This window comes from Aegilops tauschii, chromosome 5, assembly GCF_002575655.3.
Source record: "Aegilops tauschii subsp. strangulata cultivar AL8/78 chromosome 5, Aet v6.0, whole genome shotgun sequence".
Taxonomy (NCBI): domain Eukaryota; kingdom Viridiplantae; phylum Streptophyta; class Magnoliopsida; order Poales; family Poaceae; genus Aegilops; species Aegilops tauschii.
In genome coordinates, this window is record NC_053039.3 from 303497864 (window position 1) to 303516050 (window position 18187).

General features: G+C 44.8%; 1 protein-coding gene across 1 annotated transcript; it reads right to left on the reverse strand.

The window, feature by feature from the left end:
* Nucleotides 1-252: 252 nt before the first annotated feature.
* Nucleotides 253-16104, reverse strand: LOC109735924 (putative cysteine-rich receptor-like protein kinase 20). Its single transcript, XM_073499054.1, has 6 exons — nt 15988-16104; nt 15671-15871; nt 1488-1564; nt 1252-1388; nt 868-1153; nt 253-415 (listed from the first exon to the last, which is right to left on the reverse strand). Exons 1-6 carry the CDS (start codon nt 16102-16104, stop codon nt 253-255), a joined length of 981 nt encoding a protein of 326 aa, XP_073355155.1.
* Nucleotides 16105-18187: the final 2083 nt, after the last annotated feature.

Below are 18187 nucleotides of genomic sequence, written 5' to 3' on the forward strand. Positions count from 1 at the left end.
GAGGAGCAACGATCCGGCGTTGGGAGGGAGAGGAAGATGGATCGAGGGAGGCTGATCGGAGGGCGAGGTCAGATGGATCGGGATTTGGGGAAATCGGGGCGATCAAGAAAACAGGAACGCGGGCGGCAAGCGATTTGAATCCGAGTCGAAGTCGGCCCAGGCATAGTTAAAACGCGCACTTTCGTTTTTGAATCCGAGTCGGCCCAGGCATGGCTTCTGATTACTATGTGTCGTTGCTTACGTCTCTCTGCTTCAGTTCAGAGTTCCTGATGTGTTTGTATGGAGATATTCAGGCGCATCAAGGTCTTTTTTCAATCCAGAACAGCGCTTATTTGGAGATCCTGATGTATTTGTAGTGTGTGCAGCTACAGATCTTAACTCTGAGCTCTGTAGTTGCTGCTTGTCAAGTTGAAGTCTGATTATGCGGAAAAAAAACAGAAAAAAAATGAGTTGAAGTCTGATTATTCTCAAGTTGAACATGCCAGCTAAGTATCACTTTTGGTTTGCCATGTATGATCTCAGAAACCTGAAGATCAAGCTTGCAAAGATTTTGGTAGTTGGTACTACAGAAACATGTTTATTTTCACTATACAAAACTGGCTTAATATCTCGAATATATACACTACCTGAGCCGTAAAAAGCCCATAATCCTTGCTTACATTTTTATTGTATATATATGCTACTACTGAATATTCTCCATTTTTATTGTATATATATGCTACTACTGAATATTCTCCATTATATCAAACCTCCGGGTCTAGAATGATTCGAACTCTGGTCGACATTGGAGCTGAACTCGTTATCGTTATGTCTGTTGTCCTGCTTGATTGGCTCACATATGTTGATGTCGTGTCTCTCTCGGCACACCCATGGATCAGCGCAGCGGGCTGCTTAGGCTCCATTGGTAAGCTTATACTTTCAGAGTTCAGCATTGCAGCAACATCTGTCATGGTGGGCCGATCTGTTGGATCTTCCTGAGCACAAAGTAGTGCCACCTGAGCACATTTCGTTATCTCAGAGACTTCATATCCATCCCCTAACAATGGATCCACAAGCTCATGCAACTTTTGGTCCTTCCACATACGCCAAGCTTGAACAAGTTTTTCAACAAGATTGACATGAGAGAATTGCAGCGCGAAAGAAGGAAAATAATCTGGCAACAAAAGTAAACATCCCATGAATGTGAACTAGTATAAGAAATCTTGCTTTAAATATATATGTTCAGTTCACTCACATCTCGTACAAGATCACCAACAGTATCCCCTCGCTTGTCGAGTATGGTATTCTTTCGGCCACTAATAATCACCAGAACCAAAACGCCAAAGCTGAACACATCTGTCTTCATTGAGTGAACTCCTCGAGATGCATACTCCGGAGCTTTGTAACCACTGAAAAGTGAAACAAAAGATATCAAAACTGTAAGATTAGAACATCTGTAGACAAAATGGTGGGAATCTGTGATGATTGATATATTAGGTAGCTGATACCTCGTTCCCATGACCCTACTCGTGCGCTCTTCTGCTACATCTGAACTCAGAGCTCTAGCTGATCCAAAATCAGCAATCTTTGGGAGCATGTTACAATCCAAGAGGACATTATGTGGTTTCAAGTCTCTGTGGACAAGCCAGAACATGGAGTGCTTATGCATGTCCAACGGATCGGGGTCCGTTTCTCAGACGCCCGGGGACGGGATGGCACCATCCTCTTCGGTGCCAATGAACACTCTGAGATTTGGGTCGTTCGAGCCAGCTTCTGCCCCTCCCAGACTCTGGAGTGATCGGATGGAGTCTAATGACGTGCTTGAGCGCAGCTACCTACCCTGGACTTTGATGCTGCTGAAGGTCCTGTGGTTGGGGGCTTGGAGACGACTGTTGCTGAGAAGACCTCGGTCGAGGGAGGAGGGGAGGATCTTGGGCAGGTGGCCCCTCGTTCCCCCACTCTGACCGTTGTCTCATCCTGGGCGAGGGAGCCGACGATGACGGCTTTGGCTAGGGGAGGGGGTCCTGGGAAGGTGGCCTCAGCCCCTTCTTCTCCTCTCGCGGCTAGGGTGGCCGCACCTGCTGTGGTGCCCGCGACTCCCTCTAGCTAGAGGGCCGGGTCAGGTGGGGAGTTCGGGAAGGCCGCCCACGCACTCCCCTCCCCCTGCGCGCCTGCGTCCCAGGGCGACGAGGCGCGGATGACGTTGACGGGGCCGCGGAGCTCCTCACCGGTGCTTGCGGCTGCTCTTGGCGCTTCTTCGAGTGGTGCAGCCCCGCAGTGTGTTGGGGGTGAGGCTGGAGGCCTTACCTCGAGCGGGGCTACCCGGGAGGAGGTCATTGCTTATGGAGGGATTCCGGATCCGGTTTCTGTGGGGCGTCGGATGAGCTGCCGTCTCCAGGATCACCCGGAGGTTGATGACATGCAGCAGCTGTTGGGGAACGTAGTAATTTCAAAAAAATTCCTACGCACACGCAAGATCATGGTGATGCATAGCAACGAGAGGGGAGAGTGTTGTCCACGTACCCTCGTAGACCGAAAGCGGAAGCGTTAACACAACGCGGTTGATGTAGTCGTACGTCTTTACGATCCGACCGATCAAGTACCGAACGCACGGCACCTCCGAGTTCAGCACACGTTCAGCTCGATGACGTCCCTCGAACTCCGATCCAGCCGAGTGTTGAGGGAGAGTTTCGTCAGCACGACGGCGTGGTGACGATGATGATGTTCTACCGACGCAGGGCTTCGCCTAAGCACCGCTACGATATTATCGAGGTGTAATATGGTGGAGGGGGGCACCGCACACGGCTAAAAGATCGTTGATCAATTGTCTGTATAGAGGTGCCCCCCTGCCCCCGTATATAAAGGAGCAAGGGGGGGGGGGTTCGGCCGGCCTAGAGGAGAGGCACGCCAGGAGGAGTCCTACTCCTACCGGGAGTAGGACTCCCCCCTTTTCCATGTTGGACTAGGAGAGAAAGGGGGAAGAGGTGGAGGGGAGGAAGGAAGGGGGGGCGCCGCCCCCCTCTCCTTGTCCTATTCGGACTGGGGGGGGGGGGAGGGGCGCGCGGCCCTGCCCTGGTCTCCTCTCCTCTCTTCCACCTAGGCCCACTAAGGCCCATTAAGTTACCGGGGGGTTCCGGTAACCTCCCGGTACTCCGGAAAAATCCCGATTTCACCCGGAACACTTCCGATGTCCAAACATAGGCTTCCAATATATCAATCTTTATGTCTCGACCATTTCGAGACTCCTCGTCATGTCCGTGATCACATCCGGGACTCCGAACAACCTTCGGTACATCAAAAACATATAAACTCATAATATAACTGTCATCGTAACGTTAAGCGCGCGGACCCTACGGGTTCGAGAACTATGTAGACATGACCGAGACACCTCTCCGGTCAATAACCAATAGCGGAGCCTGGATGCTCATATTGGTTCCCACATATTTTACGAAGATCTTTATCGGTCAGACCGCATAACAACATACGTTGTTCCCTTTGTCATCGGTATGTTACTTGCCTGAGATTCGATCGTCGGTATCTCGATACCTAGTTCAATCTCGTTACCGGCAAGTCTCTTTACTCGTTCCGTAATACATCATCCCGCAACTAACTCATTAGTCACAATGCTTGCAAGGCTTATAGTGATGTGTATTACTGAGTGGGCCCAGAGATACCTCTCCGACAATCGGAGTGACAAATCCTAATCTCGAAATACGCCAACCCAACAAGTACCTTTGGAGGCACCTGTAGAGCACCTTTATAATCACCCAGACGTTTGGTAGCACACAAAGTGTTCCTCTGGTAAACGGGAGTTGCATAATCTCATAGTCATAGGAACATGTATAAGTCATGAAGAAAGCAATAGCAACATACTAAACGATCGAGTGCTAAGCTAACGGAATGGGTCAAGTCAATCACATCATTCTCCTAATGATGTGATCCCGTTAATCAAATGACAACTCATGTCTATGGCCAGGAAACACAACCATCTTTGATCAACGAGCTAGTCGAAGTAGAGGCATACTAGTGACACTCTGTTTGTCTATGTACTCACACATGTATTATGTTTCCGGTTAATACAATTCTAGCATGAATAATAAACATTTATCATGATATAAGGAAATAAATAATAACTTTATTATTGCCTCTAGGGCATATTTCCTTCAGTCTCCCACTTGCACTAGAGTCAATAATCTAGATTACACAGTAATGATTCTTACACCCATGGAGTCTTGGTGCTGATCATGTTTTGCTCGTGGAAGAGGCTTAGTCAACGGGTCTGCAACATTCAGATCCGTATGTATCTTGCAAATTTCTATGTCTCCCACCTGGACTAAATCCCGAATGGAATTGAAGTGTCTTTTGATGTGCTTGGTTCTCTTGTGAAATCTGGATTCCTTTGCTAAGGCAATTGCACCAGTATTGTCACAAAAGTTTTTCATTGGTCCCGATGCACTAGGTATGACACCTAGATCGGATCTGAACTCCTTCATCCAGACTCCTTCATTTGCTGCTTCCGAAGCAGCTATGTACTCCGCTTCACACGTAGATCCCGCCACGACACTTTGCTTAGAACTGCACCAACTGACAGCTCCACCGTTCAATGTAAACACGTATCCGGTTTGCGATTTAGAATCGTCCGGATCAGTGTCAAAGCTTGCATCAACGTAACCATTTACGATGAGCTCTTTGTCACCTCCATAAACGAGAAACATATCCTTAGTCCTTTTCAGGTATTTCAGGATGTTCTTGACCGCTGTCCAGTGATCCACTCCTGGATTACTTTGGTACCTCCCTGCTAAACTTATAGCAAGGCACACATCAGGTCTGGTACACATCATTGCATACATGATAGAGCCTATGGCTGAAGCATAGGGAACATATTTCATCTTCTCTCTATCTTCTGCAGTGGTCGGGCATTGAGTCTTACTCAATCTCACACCTTGTAGTACAGGCAAGAACCCTTTCTTTGCTTGATCCATTTTGAACTTCTTCAAAACTTTGTCAAGGTATGTGCTTTGTGAAAGTCCAATTAAGCGTCTTGATCTATCTCTATAGATCTTGATGCCCAATATATATGCAGCTTCACCGAGGTCTTTCATTGAAAAACTCTTATTCAAGTATCCCTTTATGCTATCCAGAAATTCTATATCATTTCCAATATGTCATCCACATATAATATCAGAAATGCTACAGAGCTCCCACTCACTTTCTTGTAAATACAGGCTTCTCCAAAAGTCTGTATAAAACCAAATTCTTTGATCACACTATCGAAGCATTTATTCCAACTCCGAGAGGCTTGCACCAGTCCATAAATGGATCGCTGGAGCTTGCACACTTTGTTAGCTCCCTTTGGATCGACAAAACCTTCCGGTTGCATCATATACAACTCTTCTTCCAGAAATCCATCCAGGAATGCAGTTTTGACATCCATTTGCCAAATTTCATAATCATAAAATGCAGCAATTGCTAACATGATTCGGACAGACTTGAGCATCGCTACGGGTGAGAAAGTCTCGTCGTAGTCAATCCCTTGAACTTGTCGAAAACCTTTCGCAACAAGTCGAGCTTTATAGACAGTAACATTACCGTCAGTGTCAGTCTTCTTCTTTAAGATCCATTTATTTTCAATGGCTTGCCGATCACGGGCAAGTCAACCAAAGTCCATACTTTGTTCTCATACATGGATCCCATCTCGGATTTCATGGCTTCAAGCCATTTTGCGGAATCTGGGCTCTCCATCACTTCTTCATAGTTCGTAGGTTCGTCATGGTCTAGTAACATAACCTCCAGAACAGGATTACCGTACCACTCTGGTGCGGATCTTAATCTGGTTGACCTACGAGGTTCAGTAATAACTTGATCTGAAGTTTCATGATCATTATCATTAACTTCCCCACTAATTGGCGTATGTGTCGCAGAAACTAGTTTCTGTGATGATCTACTTTCCAATAAGGGAGCAGGTACAGTTACCTCATCAAGTTCTACTTTCCTCCCACTCACTTCTTTCGAGAGAAACTCCTTCTCCAGAAAATTTCCGAATTTAGCAACAAAAGTTTTGCCTTCGGATCTGTGATAGAAGGTGTACCCAACAGTTTCCTTTGGGTATCCTATGAAGACACATTTCTCCGATTTGGGTTCGAGCTTATCAGGTTGAAGTTTTTTCACATATGCATCGCAGCCCCAAACTTTAAGAATCGACAACTTTGGTTTCTTGCCAAACCATAGTTCATAAGGCGTCGTATCAACGGATTTTGATGCTGCCCTATTTAGAGTGAATGCAGCCGTCTCTAAAGCATAACCCCAAAACGATAGCGGTAAATCAGTAAGAGACATCATAGATCGCACCATATCTAGTAAAGTACGATTACGACGTTCGGACACACCATTACACTGTGGTGTTCCGGGTGGCGTGAGTTGCGAAACTATTCCGCATTGTTTCAAATGAAGACCAAACTCATAACTCAAATATTCTCGTCCACGATCAGATCGTAGAAATTTTATTTTCTTGTTACGATGATTTTCAACTTCACTCTGAAATTCTTTGAACTTTTCAAATGTTTCAGACTTATGTTTCATTAAGTAGATATACCCATATCTGCTCAAATCATCTGTGAAGGTGAGAAAATAACGATATCCGCCACGAGCCTCAATATTCATCGGACCACATACATCTGTATGTATGATTTCCAATAAATCTGTTGCTCTCTCCATAGTTCCGGAGAACGGTGTTTTAGTCATCTTGCCCATGAGGCACGGTTCGCAAGTACCAAGTGATTCATAATCAAGTGGTTCCAAAAGTCCATCAGTATGGAGTTTCTTCATGCGCTTTACACCGATATGACCTAAACGGCAGTGCCACAAATAAGTTGCACTATCATTATCAATTCTGCATCTTTTGGCTTCAATATTATGAATATGTGTATCACTACTATCGAGATTCAACAAAAATAGACCACTCTTCAAGGGTGCATGACCATAAAAGATATTACTCATATAAATAGAACAACCATTATTCTCTGATTTAAATGAATAACCGTCTCGCATCAAACAAGATCCAGATATAATGTTCATGCTTAACGCTGGCACCAAATAACAATTATTTAGGTCTAAAACTAATCCCGAAGGTAGATGTAGAGGTAGCGTCCCGACCGCGATCACATCGACTTTGGAACCATTTCCCACGCGCATCGTCACCTCGTCCTTAGCCAATCTTCGCTTAATCCGTAGCCCCTGTTTCGAGTTGCAAATATTAGCAACATAACCAGTATCAAATACCCAGGTGCTACTGCGAGCATTAGTAAGGTACACATCAATAACATGTATATTACATATACCTTTGTTCACCTTGCCATCCTTCTTATCCGCCAAATACTTGGGGCAGTTCCACTTCCAGTGACCAGTCTGCTTGCAGTAGAAGCACTCAGTCTCAGGCTTAGGTCCAGACTTGGGTTTCTTCTCCTGAACAGCAACTTGCTTGCTGTTCTTCTTGAAGTTCCCCTTCTTCTTCCCTTTGCCCTTTTTCTTGAAACTAGTGGTCTTATTGACCATCAACACTTGATGCTCCTTTTTGATTTCTACCTCCGCTGCCTTTAGCATTGCGAAGAGCTCGGGAATTGTCTTATTCATCCCTTGCATGTTATAGTTCATCACGAAGCTCTTGTAGCTTGGTGGCAGTGATTGAAGAATTCTGTCAATGACGCTATCATCCGGAAGATTAACTCCCAGTTGAATCAAGTGATTATTATACCCAGACATTTTGAGTATACGCTCACTGACAGAACTATTCTCTTCCATCTTGCAGCTGTAGAACTTATTGGAGACTTCATATCTCTCAATCCGGGCATTTGCTTGAAATATTAATTCAACTCCTGGAACATCTCATATGCTCCATGATGTTCAAAACGTCGTTGAAGACCCGGTTCTAAGCCGTAAATCATGGTACACTGAACTATCGAGTAGTCATCAGCTTTGCTCTGCCAGACGTTCATAACTTCTGGTGTTGCTCTTGCAGCAGGCCTGGCACCCAGCGGTGCTTCCAGGACGTAATTCTTCTATGCAGCAATGAGGATAATCCTCAAGTTACGGACCCAGTCCGTGTAATTGCTACCATCATCTTTCAACTTTGCTTTCTCAAGGAACGCATTAAAAATTCAACGGAACAACAGCACGGGCCATCTATCTACAATTAACATAGACAAGCAAGATACTATCAGGTACTAAGTTCATGATAAATTCAAGTTCAATTAATCATATTACTTAAGAACTCCCACTTAGATAGACATCCCTCTAATCCTCTAAGTGATCACGTGATCCATATCAACTAAACCATGTCCGATCATCACGTGAGATGGAGTAGTTTCAATGGTGAACATCACTATGTTGATCATATCTACTATATGATTCACGCTCGACCTTTCGGTCTCCGTGTTCCGAGGCCATATCTGTTATATGCTAGGCTCGTCAAGTTTAACCTGAGTATTCCGCGTGTGCAACTGTTTTGCACCCATTGTATTTGAACGTAGAGCCTATCACACCCGATCATCACGTGCTGTCTCAGCACGAAGAACTTTCGCAACGGTGCATACTCAGGGAGAACACTTATACTTTGATAATTTAGTGAGGGATCATCTTATAATGCTACCGTCAATCAAAGCAAGATAAGATGCATAAAAGATAAACATCACATGCAATCAATATAAGTGATATGATATGGCCATCATCATCTTGTGCTTGTGATCTCCATCTCAGAAGCACCGTCATGATCACCATCGTCACCGGTGCGACACCTTGATCTCCGTAGCATCGTTGTCGTCTCGCCAACTATTGATTTTACGACTATCGCTACCGCTTAGTGATAAAGTAAAACAATTACATGGCGATTGCATTGCATACAATAAAGCGACAACCATATGGCTCTTGCCAGTTGCCAATAACTCGGTTACAAAACATGATCATCTCATACAATAAAATATAGCATCATGTCTTGACCATATCACATCACAACATGCCCTGCAAAAACAAGTTAGACGTCCTCTACTTTGTTGTTGCAAGTGTTACGTGGCTGCTACGGGCTTAGCAAGAACCGTTCTTACCTACGCATCAAAACCACAACGATAGTTTGTCAAGTTGGTGCTGTTTTAACCTTCGCAAGGACCGGGCGTAGCCACACTCGGTTCAACTAAAGTGAGACAGACAGACACCCGCCAGTCACCTTTAAGCAACGAGTGCTCGCAACGGTGAAACCAGTCTCGCGTAAGCGTACGCGTTATGTCGGTCCGGGCCGCTTCATCTCACAATACCGCCGAACCAAAATATGACATGCTGGTAAGCAGTATGACTTATATCGCCCACAACTCACTCGTGTTCTACTCATGCATATAACATCAACGCATAAAACCAGGCTCGGATGCCACTGTTGGGGAACGTAGTAATTTCAAAAAATTTCCTATGCACACGCAAGATCATGGTGATGCATAGCAACGAGAGGGGAGAGTGTTGTCCACGTACCCTCGTAGACCGAAAGCGGAAGCGTTAACACAACGCGGTTGATGTAGTCGTACGTCTTTATGATCCGACCGATCAAGTACCGAACGCACGGCACCTCCGAGTTCAGCACACGTTCAGCTCGATGACGTCCCTCGAACTCCGATCCAGCCGAGTGTTGAGGGAGAGTTTCGTCAGCACGACGGCGTGGTGACGATGATGATGTTCTACCGACGCAGGGCTTCGCCTAAGCACCGCTACGATATTATCGAGGTGTAATATGGTGGAGGGGGGCACCGCACACGGCTAAAAGATCGTTGATCAATTGTCTGTATAGAGGTGCCCCCCTGCCCCCGTGTATAAAGGAGCAAGGGGGGGTTTGGCCGGCCTAGAGGAGAGGCGCGCCAGGAGGAGTCCTACTCCTACCGGGAGTAGGACTCCCCCCCCTTTCCATGTTGGACTAGGAGAGAAAGGGGGAAGAGGTGGAGGGGAGGAAGGAAGGGGGGGCGCCGCCCCCCTCTCCTTGTCCTATTCGGACTGGGGGGGAGGGGCGCGCGGCCCTGCCTTGGTCTCCTCTCCTCTCTTCCACCTAGGCCCACTAAGGCCCATTAAGTTACCGGGGGGTTCCGGTAACCTCTCGGTACTCCGGAAAAATCCCGATTTCACCCGGAACACTTCCGATGTCCAAACATAGGCTTCCAATATATCAATCTTTATGTCTCGACCATTTCGAGACTCCTCGTCATGTCCGTGATCACATCCGGGACTCCGAACAACCTTCGGTACATCAAAAACATATAAACTCATAATATAACTGTCATCGTAACGTTAAGCGCGCGGACCCTATGGGTTCGAGAACTATGTAGACATGACCGAGACACCTCTCCGGTCAATAACCAATAGCGGAGCCTGGATGCTCATATTGGTTCCCACATATTCTACGAAGATCTTTATCGGTCAGACCGCATAACAACATACGTTGTTCCCTTTATCATCGGTATGTTACTTGCCTGAGACTCGATCGTCGGTATCTCGATACCTAGTTCAATCTCGTTACCGGCAAGTCTCTTTACTCGTTCCGTAATACATCATCCCGCAACTAACTCATTAGTCACAATGCTTGCAAGGCTTATAGTGATGTGTATTACTGAGTGGGCCCAGAGATACCTCTCCGACAATCGGAGTGACAAATCCTAATCTCGAAATACGCCAACCCAACAAGTACCTTTGGAGACACCTGTAGAGCACCTTTATAATCACCCAGACGTTTGGTAGCACACAAAGTGTTCCTCTGGTAAACGGGAGTTGCATAATCTCATAGTCATAGGAACATGTATAAGTCATGAAGAAAGCAATAGCAACATACTAAACGATCGAGTGCTAAGCTAACGGAATGGGTCAAGTCAATCACATCATTCTCCTAATGATGTGATCCCGTTAATCAAATGACAACTCATGTCTATAGCCAGGAAACACAACCATCTTTGATCAACGAGCTAGTCAAGTAGAGGCATACTAGTGACACTCTGTTTGTCTATGTATTCACACATGTATTATGTTTCCGGTTAATACAATTCTAGCATGAATAATAAACATTTATCATGATATAAGGAAATAAATAATAACTTTATTATTGCCTCTAGGGCATATTTCCTTCAGCAGCGGTGCGCCATGAGGGCGGCCAAGCTTCGTGACATTGAGGTCACTACTGGTATGTTGGTCAACACCTCTAATTCCATTCTGCATTTTTCTAATGATGAGATCATTAATAATGCAGATCAATTAGGGGTTTCACTAGGTAGTAATGATAGTGAAATTTCTAATTCCGTAAATGATATCCTGGATTTGGAAGCGGAACGCGCTTTAGAAATAATTCGAAACTTAGCAGTGGTCAAACCCATGAATGATTCTGACATAGATGCGTTGGGAGTGAGGGTGCTCGATAACTTTTGTGTGGATCTTGCACCATCCCTTCCTGAGACAGAGGAAGAGGATGGTACCTTCGAGGCTGAGGTAGTTAGGTCCATGGAGCCCGGTTGTGAGGACAGGGCGGAGGATCAAAACAAACCTAAACGCAAGTGGAAGCGGAAGATTTACCCTGCTTCGGCGGTGCGTAGAAGTGCTAGGATCCGTACTACTAAAAAAATTCATGATGAAATATGAGAGGAATCTTTTGAAATAGCAGAGGTCTAAAAGACTTGGCTAAAAGAAGGTTTCTTGCGGATGCTTCTATCGAGCATAGGTTGGATTTCATTGCTCTCTCGGAAACTGGTCGAGATAATTTTTCTACCCAATTTCTCAGTACTTTATCGGGGGTGTCGATTTTGATTGGCACTGCCTTCCTCCGAGAGGAAGATCCGAGAGGAAGATCGGTTGGGGTCTTACTTGGAGTTAGATGTGAATCGCTGGAAGTCCGAAGCGTAGTGATGGGAGATTTCGCTGTTAAGTTTCGGGTTAGATCGAAGGCAGATGGGTTTAATTGGGCGCTGGTGGCGATATATGGTGCCCCGTAGCCCGAACTCAAACCAGAGTTCCTGGCAGATCTCGTTCGAATTTGCGGTTCTGAGCAGCTCCCAATCTTGGTTGGGGGTGACTTCAACATTATTAGAAGGAGAGAGGAAAAGAAAAATGATAATTTCGACGACAGGTGGTCGTTCATGTTTAATACCATTATTGAAAGCTTGGATCTGAGAGAGATAGAGCTTTTGGGTAGAAAATTCACCTGGGCTAATACCTTGCCAAATCCGACGTTTGAGAAGCTGGATCGAGTCCTCGCGAGCGTTGAATGGGAACATAAATTTCCCTTGGTAACAGTCTAGGCGTTGTCGCGCGGAATATCTAACCACACGCCTTTACTGGTTGACTCTGGTGAGGCAACCCATATGGCAAACAAAAATTCCTTTTCGTTCGAATTGGCATGGTTTGAAAGAGAAGGCTTCTTGGATCTGATAGCCAGGGAATGGGCTAAAGATGCAGGAGGTAGGACTTCGGTTGAGCGATGGCAGAATAAGATAAGGCACTTGAGAAGTTTCTTGCATGGGTGAGCTAAGCATCTTAGTGGGATTTATAAGGCTGAAAAGGAAAGGCTCCTTACACTTATTCAGTCCCTAGCTTTAAAAGCCGAGTCCACACTTCTAGAGACCACGGAGCTTCATGCAAAAATTGATGCGGAGATGAGATTGAAAGAACTTCTTCGTGAAGAGGAATTGAAGTGGGCGCTGCGAGCTAAGGTTCGGAAAGTTGTCCAGGGGGACGCGAACATTCAATTTTTTCACATGATCGCCAATGGCAAGCACAGAAAGAAAATAATCTTTCAGCTTGAGCAAGAAGAAGGAACGATTTTAGGACAGGAAAACCTAAAATTATACATATCCGAATATTACAAGCAACTGTTTGGGCCTCCGGAGGATAATTGTGTATCCCTGGATGAGTCTAGGATTGAGGATGTTCCTCAACTTGCTGCAGATGAGAATGATATTTTGACTGCCCCATTTTCAGAGAAAGAGGTGTTTGAAGCTATTTCACAGATGAAAAATAATAAGGCTCCAGGGCCGGATGGATTTCCGGAAAAGTTTTACAAAAAGTGCTGGCATATTATTAAAGGGGATTTGATACCGATGTTCCATGATTTATTCTCTAGACAACTTCAGTTGTTTCACTTGAATTTTGGAACGATAACTCTGCTTCCTAAGAAAACAGAGGCTGTGAGAATTGAGCAATTCAGGCCGATCTGTCTTCTTAACGTTAGTTTCAAAATTTTCCAAGGTAGGGACTAATAGGCTCACGCAGATTGCGCATTCTATGGTGCAGCATTCCCAAACTGCTTTCATGCCGGACAGAAACATCCTAGAAGGGGTTGTGGTCCTTCATGAAACGCTCCACGAAATTCACACGAAAAAACTCGATGGAGTTGTTTTCAAGGTGGATTTCGAGAAAGCGTACGATAAAGTCAAATGTCAAATGGCCTTTTCTTCAACAGGCCTTGCATATGAAAGGTTTTGATCAAGCCTGGCGTCGCCAGGTAGAATCTTTCACGCAAAAAGGGAGTGTTGGAATTAAAGTGAATGACGACATAGGTCATTATTTCCAGACACATAAGGGCCTGAGACAAGGTGATCCGATGTCTCCTATTTTGTTCAACATTGTAGTCGATATGTTGGCGATTCTAATAGGAAGGGCTAAGGAGGCTGGTCAGGTAGGTGGACTGGTGCCTCATCTTGTTGATGGAGGTGTGTCTATCTTACAGTATGCCGATGATACTATCATCTTTATGGAGCATGACTTAGCAAAAGCGAGAAACATGAAGCTGGTGTTATGCTTATTTGAACAATTGACTGGGTTAAAGATTAACTTTTAGAAGAGCAAATTGTTCTGCTTTGGCAAGGCCAATGAGGAACAGGAGTCTTATAGGCAATTGTTTGGGTGCGAATTGGGGGCTTTACCTTTTACGTATTTAGGTATACCAATTCATCATCGTAAGCTGACAAACAGAGAATGGAAGTGCATTGAGGATCGATTTGAGAAGAAACTGAGCTGTTGGAAGGGCAAGCTCATGTCATACGGAGGCCGATTAATTCTTATTAATTCGGTTCTCACGAGTATGCCTATGTTTCTCTTGTCTTTTTTCGAGGTTCCAGTTGGAGTTAGGAAAAGGCTGGACTTCTATCGATCCCGATTCTTTTGGCAGAGTGTTGAACTAAAATGTAAATACAGACTCGCCAAATGGGACATTATTTGTAGACCAAAAGAAGAAAATCTTGAAGTCAAGAACAGATGTCTTCTCAGCAAGTGGCTGTCTAAGTTATCTGTAGAGACGGAGGCCACATGGGCGCAGATTCTCCGTAGTAAGTACCCCCACTCCAAAACTTTGTCCCAGGTGACAGCGAGGCCGACGGAGTCACCTTTTTGGAAAGGGCCGATGAGAGTTAAATCAACTTTTTTCAATAGGACAAAGTTTATAATCGGAAATGGCACCACCACGCGATTCTGGGAGGATACTTGGCTAGGGGAAACACCCCTCGCGCTTCAATATCCATCTCTCTATAGCATTGTTCAACGAAGAGACGCTTATGTTGCAACAGTACTTCAGGCTATCCCTCTCAATATTCAATTCAGGAGGACGCTTGTCGGAAATCGTTGGGAAGCTTGGCTCCATTTAGTGAGTAGACTGATGGAGGTCCAGCTGTCTCAACAGCCCGATCAGTTGCGCTGGAAGCTTACTAGGACTGGAGAGTTCACAGTTAAATCGATGTATCTCGATGTTATCAATTCTAACTCCATTCCTAGTTCCAAATATGTTTGGAAAGTCAAAGTTCCTTTGAAAGTTAAAGTGTTTATGTGGTTTGTACATAAACAAGTCATTTTAACTAAGGACAATTTGATAAAGCATAACTAGACAGGACCTCCTAGATGTAGTTTTTGTGATCGGGATGAAACTATCAAACACCTTTTTCTTGACTGCCCGTTGGCAAAAGTTCTATGGCGGACAGTACACATAGCTTTTAACATTACTCCTCCGAACTCTGTCAGCATGTTATTTGGGACATGGCTTAACGGGATAGAGTCCGAAACAACAAGACACATTCGAGTAGGAGTATGTGCTTTATTGTGGGCAGTCTAGAACTGCAGAAATGATTTGGTTTTTAACAGAACAACAAATATTCATTTTTTGCAGGTTATCTTCCGAGCCACTGCGTTGATCCGTATGTGGTCGCTACTCACTCTGACGGAGGCCAGGGAGCGTTTGGTTACTGGATCTATCCGGTGGGAGATGGTAGCACGGGATATTTTCAACCGGTTTGGATGGCGGTCATGTAATAGGATAGGCAATTAGTTTCCCTATCTTTCTCATACTAGCCGGTTGTGGCTTTATATTTACTTTTTCGGCTCTCTGTGAGCTTTTCTTTACTTTCATTGAGACTTTAAGACCTTTGTTGAACCTATTTGCTATTTAATGAAGTTGGCAGTATGCACCTTTCTGATGCAGAGGCCGGGGTGACCCCCCTTTTCGAAAAAAACACCCTGTAATTATCTTGAACCGCTTAGACCATCTTAGCAATGGCCCTTTTGTTCTGTCTGCAAAATGTTCAAAGAATGGTTATCTTTTTTTTGGAATTTTCTATTCTGCTCTAAACCAAACTATAATAGTTTACTTCCTAAAAAAACGAGGCCCGTGTGGAAAATAACTACAATAGGGAAAACTTACCACATATGTAATGATCAAGGAACCATTTTGCATGTACTCATACACTAGAATCCTTTCTTTCTCATGGATGCACCACCCCAATAACCTAATCACATTGGCATGCCGAAGCTTTGCAAGCTGCAGTTCACTGTTGACATCAAGCATTGCTGCATACTCATCAGCTCTTTTGATAGCAACATTAAGTCCACCAGGCAATTGGCCCTGCAATTTTTACTAAGGGAGTTAAAATTAACTTTATCTAAGCAGACATCCACGCTTTATAGGAAGACAAGGGGGATATGCATTCACTTTGTTAACTTGTTTCTATATTGGCTTACCTTATACACCCTCCCAAATCCTCCCCATCCAACTATCACCTTTTCTGAGAAATTGTCTGTAGCATCCATGATCTGACAGAAATCGAACCTTGTGAATCCCGTGCAAGCCTCTTCCATATGGGTACAAAGCTCCACAAGTTCTTCAATGTCAACGATATTCTGTTCTCGAACATCAACTTTTCCCGACTCACAGATAATCTACCCTTGTCACCAATGGGAATTTAACGAACACTGACACTATTAAAAGTATAATTTTTTTTAGAAAAATGCTCCAGTTTGTTTGTGTTTCATGTGGTTAATAATGGAGTAAGTATGTGCTAAAGGAACTTCTCAAGAGCTGTACTATTGGTAGTTTGAAGTTCTTATACTGTACTCCCTCCGTCCCAAATTATTTGTCTTAGTTTTGTCTATGTGTAGACATGTTTTAACGTTAGATATATCCATATGTAAACAAATCTAAGACAAGTAATTTGGGAAGGAGGTAATATCATACATGTATGGTTGCTTCCACTAGCTGGTGCTCTTTCATGACGTGCTATTAACTTATTTTACTACAGTTAAATTCTATGTGGTGACACACACAATATTTATTCATGAAAAAGTATGCATGTGTAACAAAAGTAATATCAAAATCATTCATTTGGAGACAATGAAGCAATCCAAAATACTTGAAGCATATAACATTGACATGAAACTTCAGTCTATTACTTTCCATATCTGAGTCCATGATTAAGCGCATTAGGAAATTCACAAAAGTGCTTACCTACAAATTGTTGTTCTCCAACATCGCAGAGTTCAGTAGCTCCTTGAATGTGTATTTTGGTGAACTCCAAAGGTTTTGTTGGAAGCCTAAATGTAGGAAAATCTCATCATTATTGTGCCACCCATCTTTGGTTTCAACAAAGCCATAAGAAGTGGGAAACTTCATGCATTTGAGTCTGTATAACTGAACTTATGGCATGGATACATAACTTGAACATGACATTAACTCAACTTAACAAGGAAAAATCGTGCTTATATTGACAAAGATGCTAGGAATATGACAAATCATTTTGTATCTCAAGTCCAACAAATTCATCGATGTGGCGTGCATACTGTAAAAAGCTGACCTGATGTGACGATTTGGGCTATCTGTGACTACAGTGAGCACCCCCTCATTAGCCTGCTAGACAATATTAAATATCATCGTTATTGATGTACAACTAACCAGCACAGATTGTATTTATTCAGGTTAGCTGTAGCCCCTCACTCCCCCAATCTCCAATCCTATTGGTCCACAATTAATTACTCATTGTAAAATTCATAGGGGAGTGCTTCGGTACAACCCCCCTGAAACGTATAATGGATAGAATGGTCATTTCACATTAGGTATAGGAATGCCCACCCAACGACGTACGTCCGTGGGCGACGTCGTATGCCCGCCCGCATATGCCGCACCCATCGCCGTACGTCGCGCCCGTCGCCGTTCGCCCGCCCGCGTATGCCGCACCCGTCGCCGTACGTCACCGCCGTACGGCCGCACGTCGCCGTCGTACGGCCGCACGTCTCCACGTTGGCGTTGATAGTTATGAAAAAAAACATCACGGGAGCCGCCAACGCCCGCCGTCGTAACCCTAAACCCTAAACGCATCCACGCCAACTCCACGTCGCCCCCCGTCTGCACGTAGTCGCCGTCGCCCTCCACGTCGCCCGGATCACCGTCCAAACAGGCCGCCGCGCGTGCCCCGGCACCGTTGCTGCCGCCGCCGCGTTCCTTTGCCGTCGCCCAGATGGCCGCCCACTCGTGATCTTCGTCGCCGCCTTCCTCTCCAGAGTCCGACTGCTACAACCGGCCATCATCCTGGCGACACCTGCCTTGGCCGGCCAGCAACGTCACGCCATCAGCGCGTTCGTCATCGGACAAAATGGATCCAACTGACATCCTCGCCGCCGTGCAAGAGGTTGGTTTGAGACGTTGTTGTGCTTGATGAACTAATTATTTTAGGTATGATGTTACACGATGTTCGATTGATCTTAGGATTTTCTTAAATATGTATAGATAGAGGAGGAGGGCGATTATGATGGCGATGATTACGGCGACGACAACGGAACCTCATCACTGAATATGGATGAAGCTGCTGAGGAGAACTACATGAGTTTGGATGAATCTTATAGTGGCAATGTAAGTGTGATCAATGTTGATAAAAACAATAAATACGAT

What these genes read in the sequence shown, in the direction of transcription:
- LOC109735924 (XM_073499054.1), bottom strand. Translation starts at nt 16,104, where the DNA reads ATGGAAGAGGCTTGCACGGGATTCACAAGGTTCGATTTCTGTCAGATC. An exon ending in CCTTGATCATTACATATGTG is followed by an intron (nt 1,565 to 15,670) that starts GTAAGTTTTCCC and finishes ATGCTCCCAAAG; the next exon opens with ATTGCTGATTTTGGATCAGC. An exon ending in CCCGCTGCGCTGATCCATGG is followed by an intron (nt 416 to 867) that starts GTGTGCCGAGAG and finishes CCGCATAATCAG; the next exon opens with ACTTCAACTTGACAAGCAGC.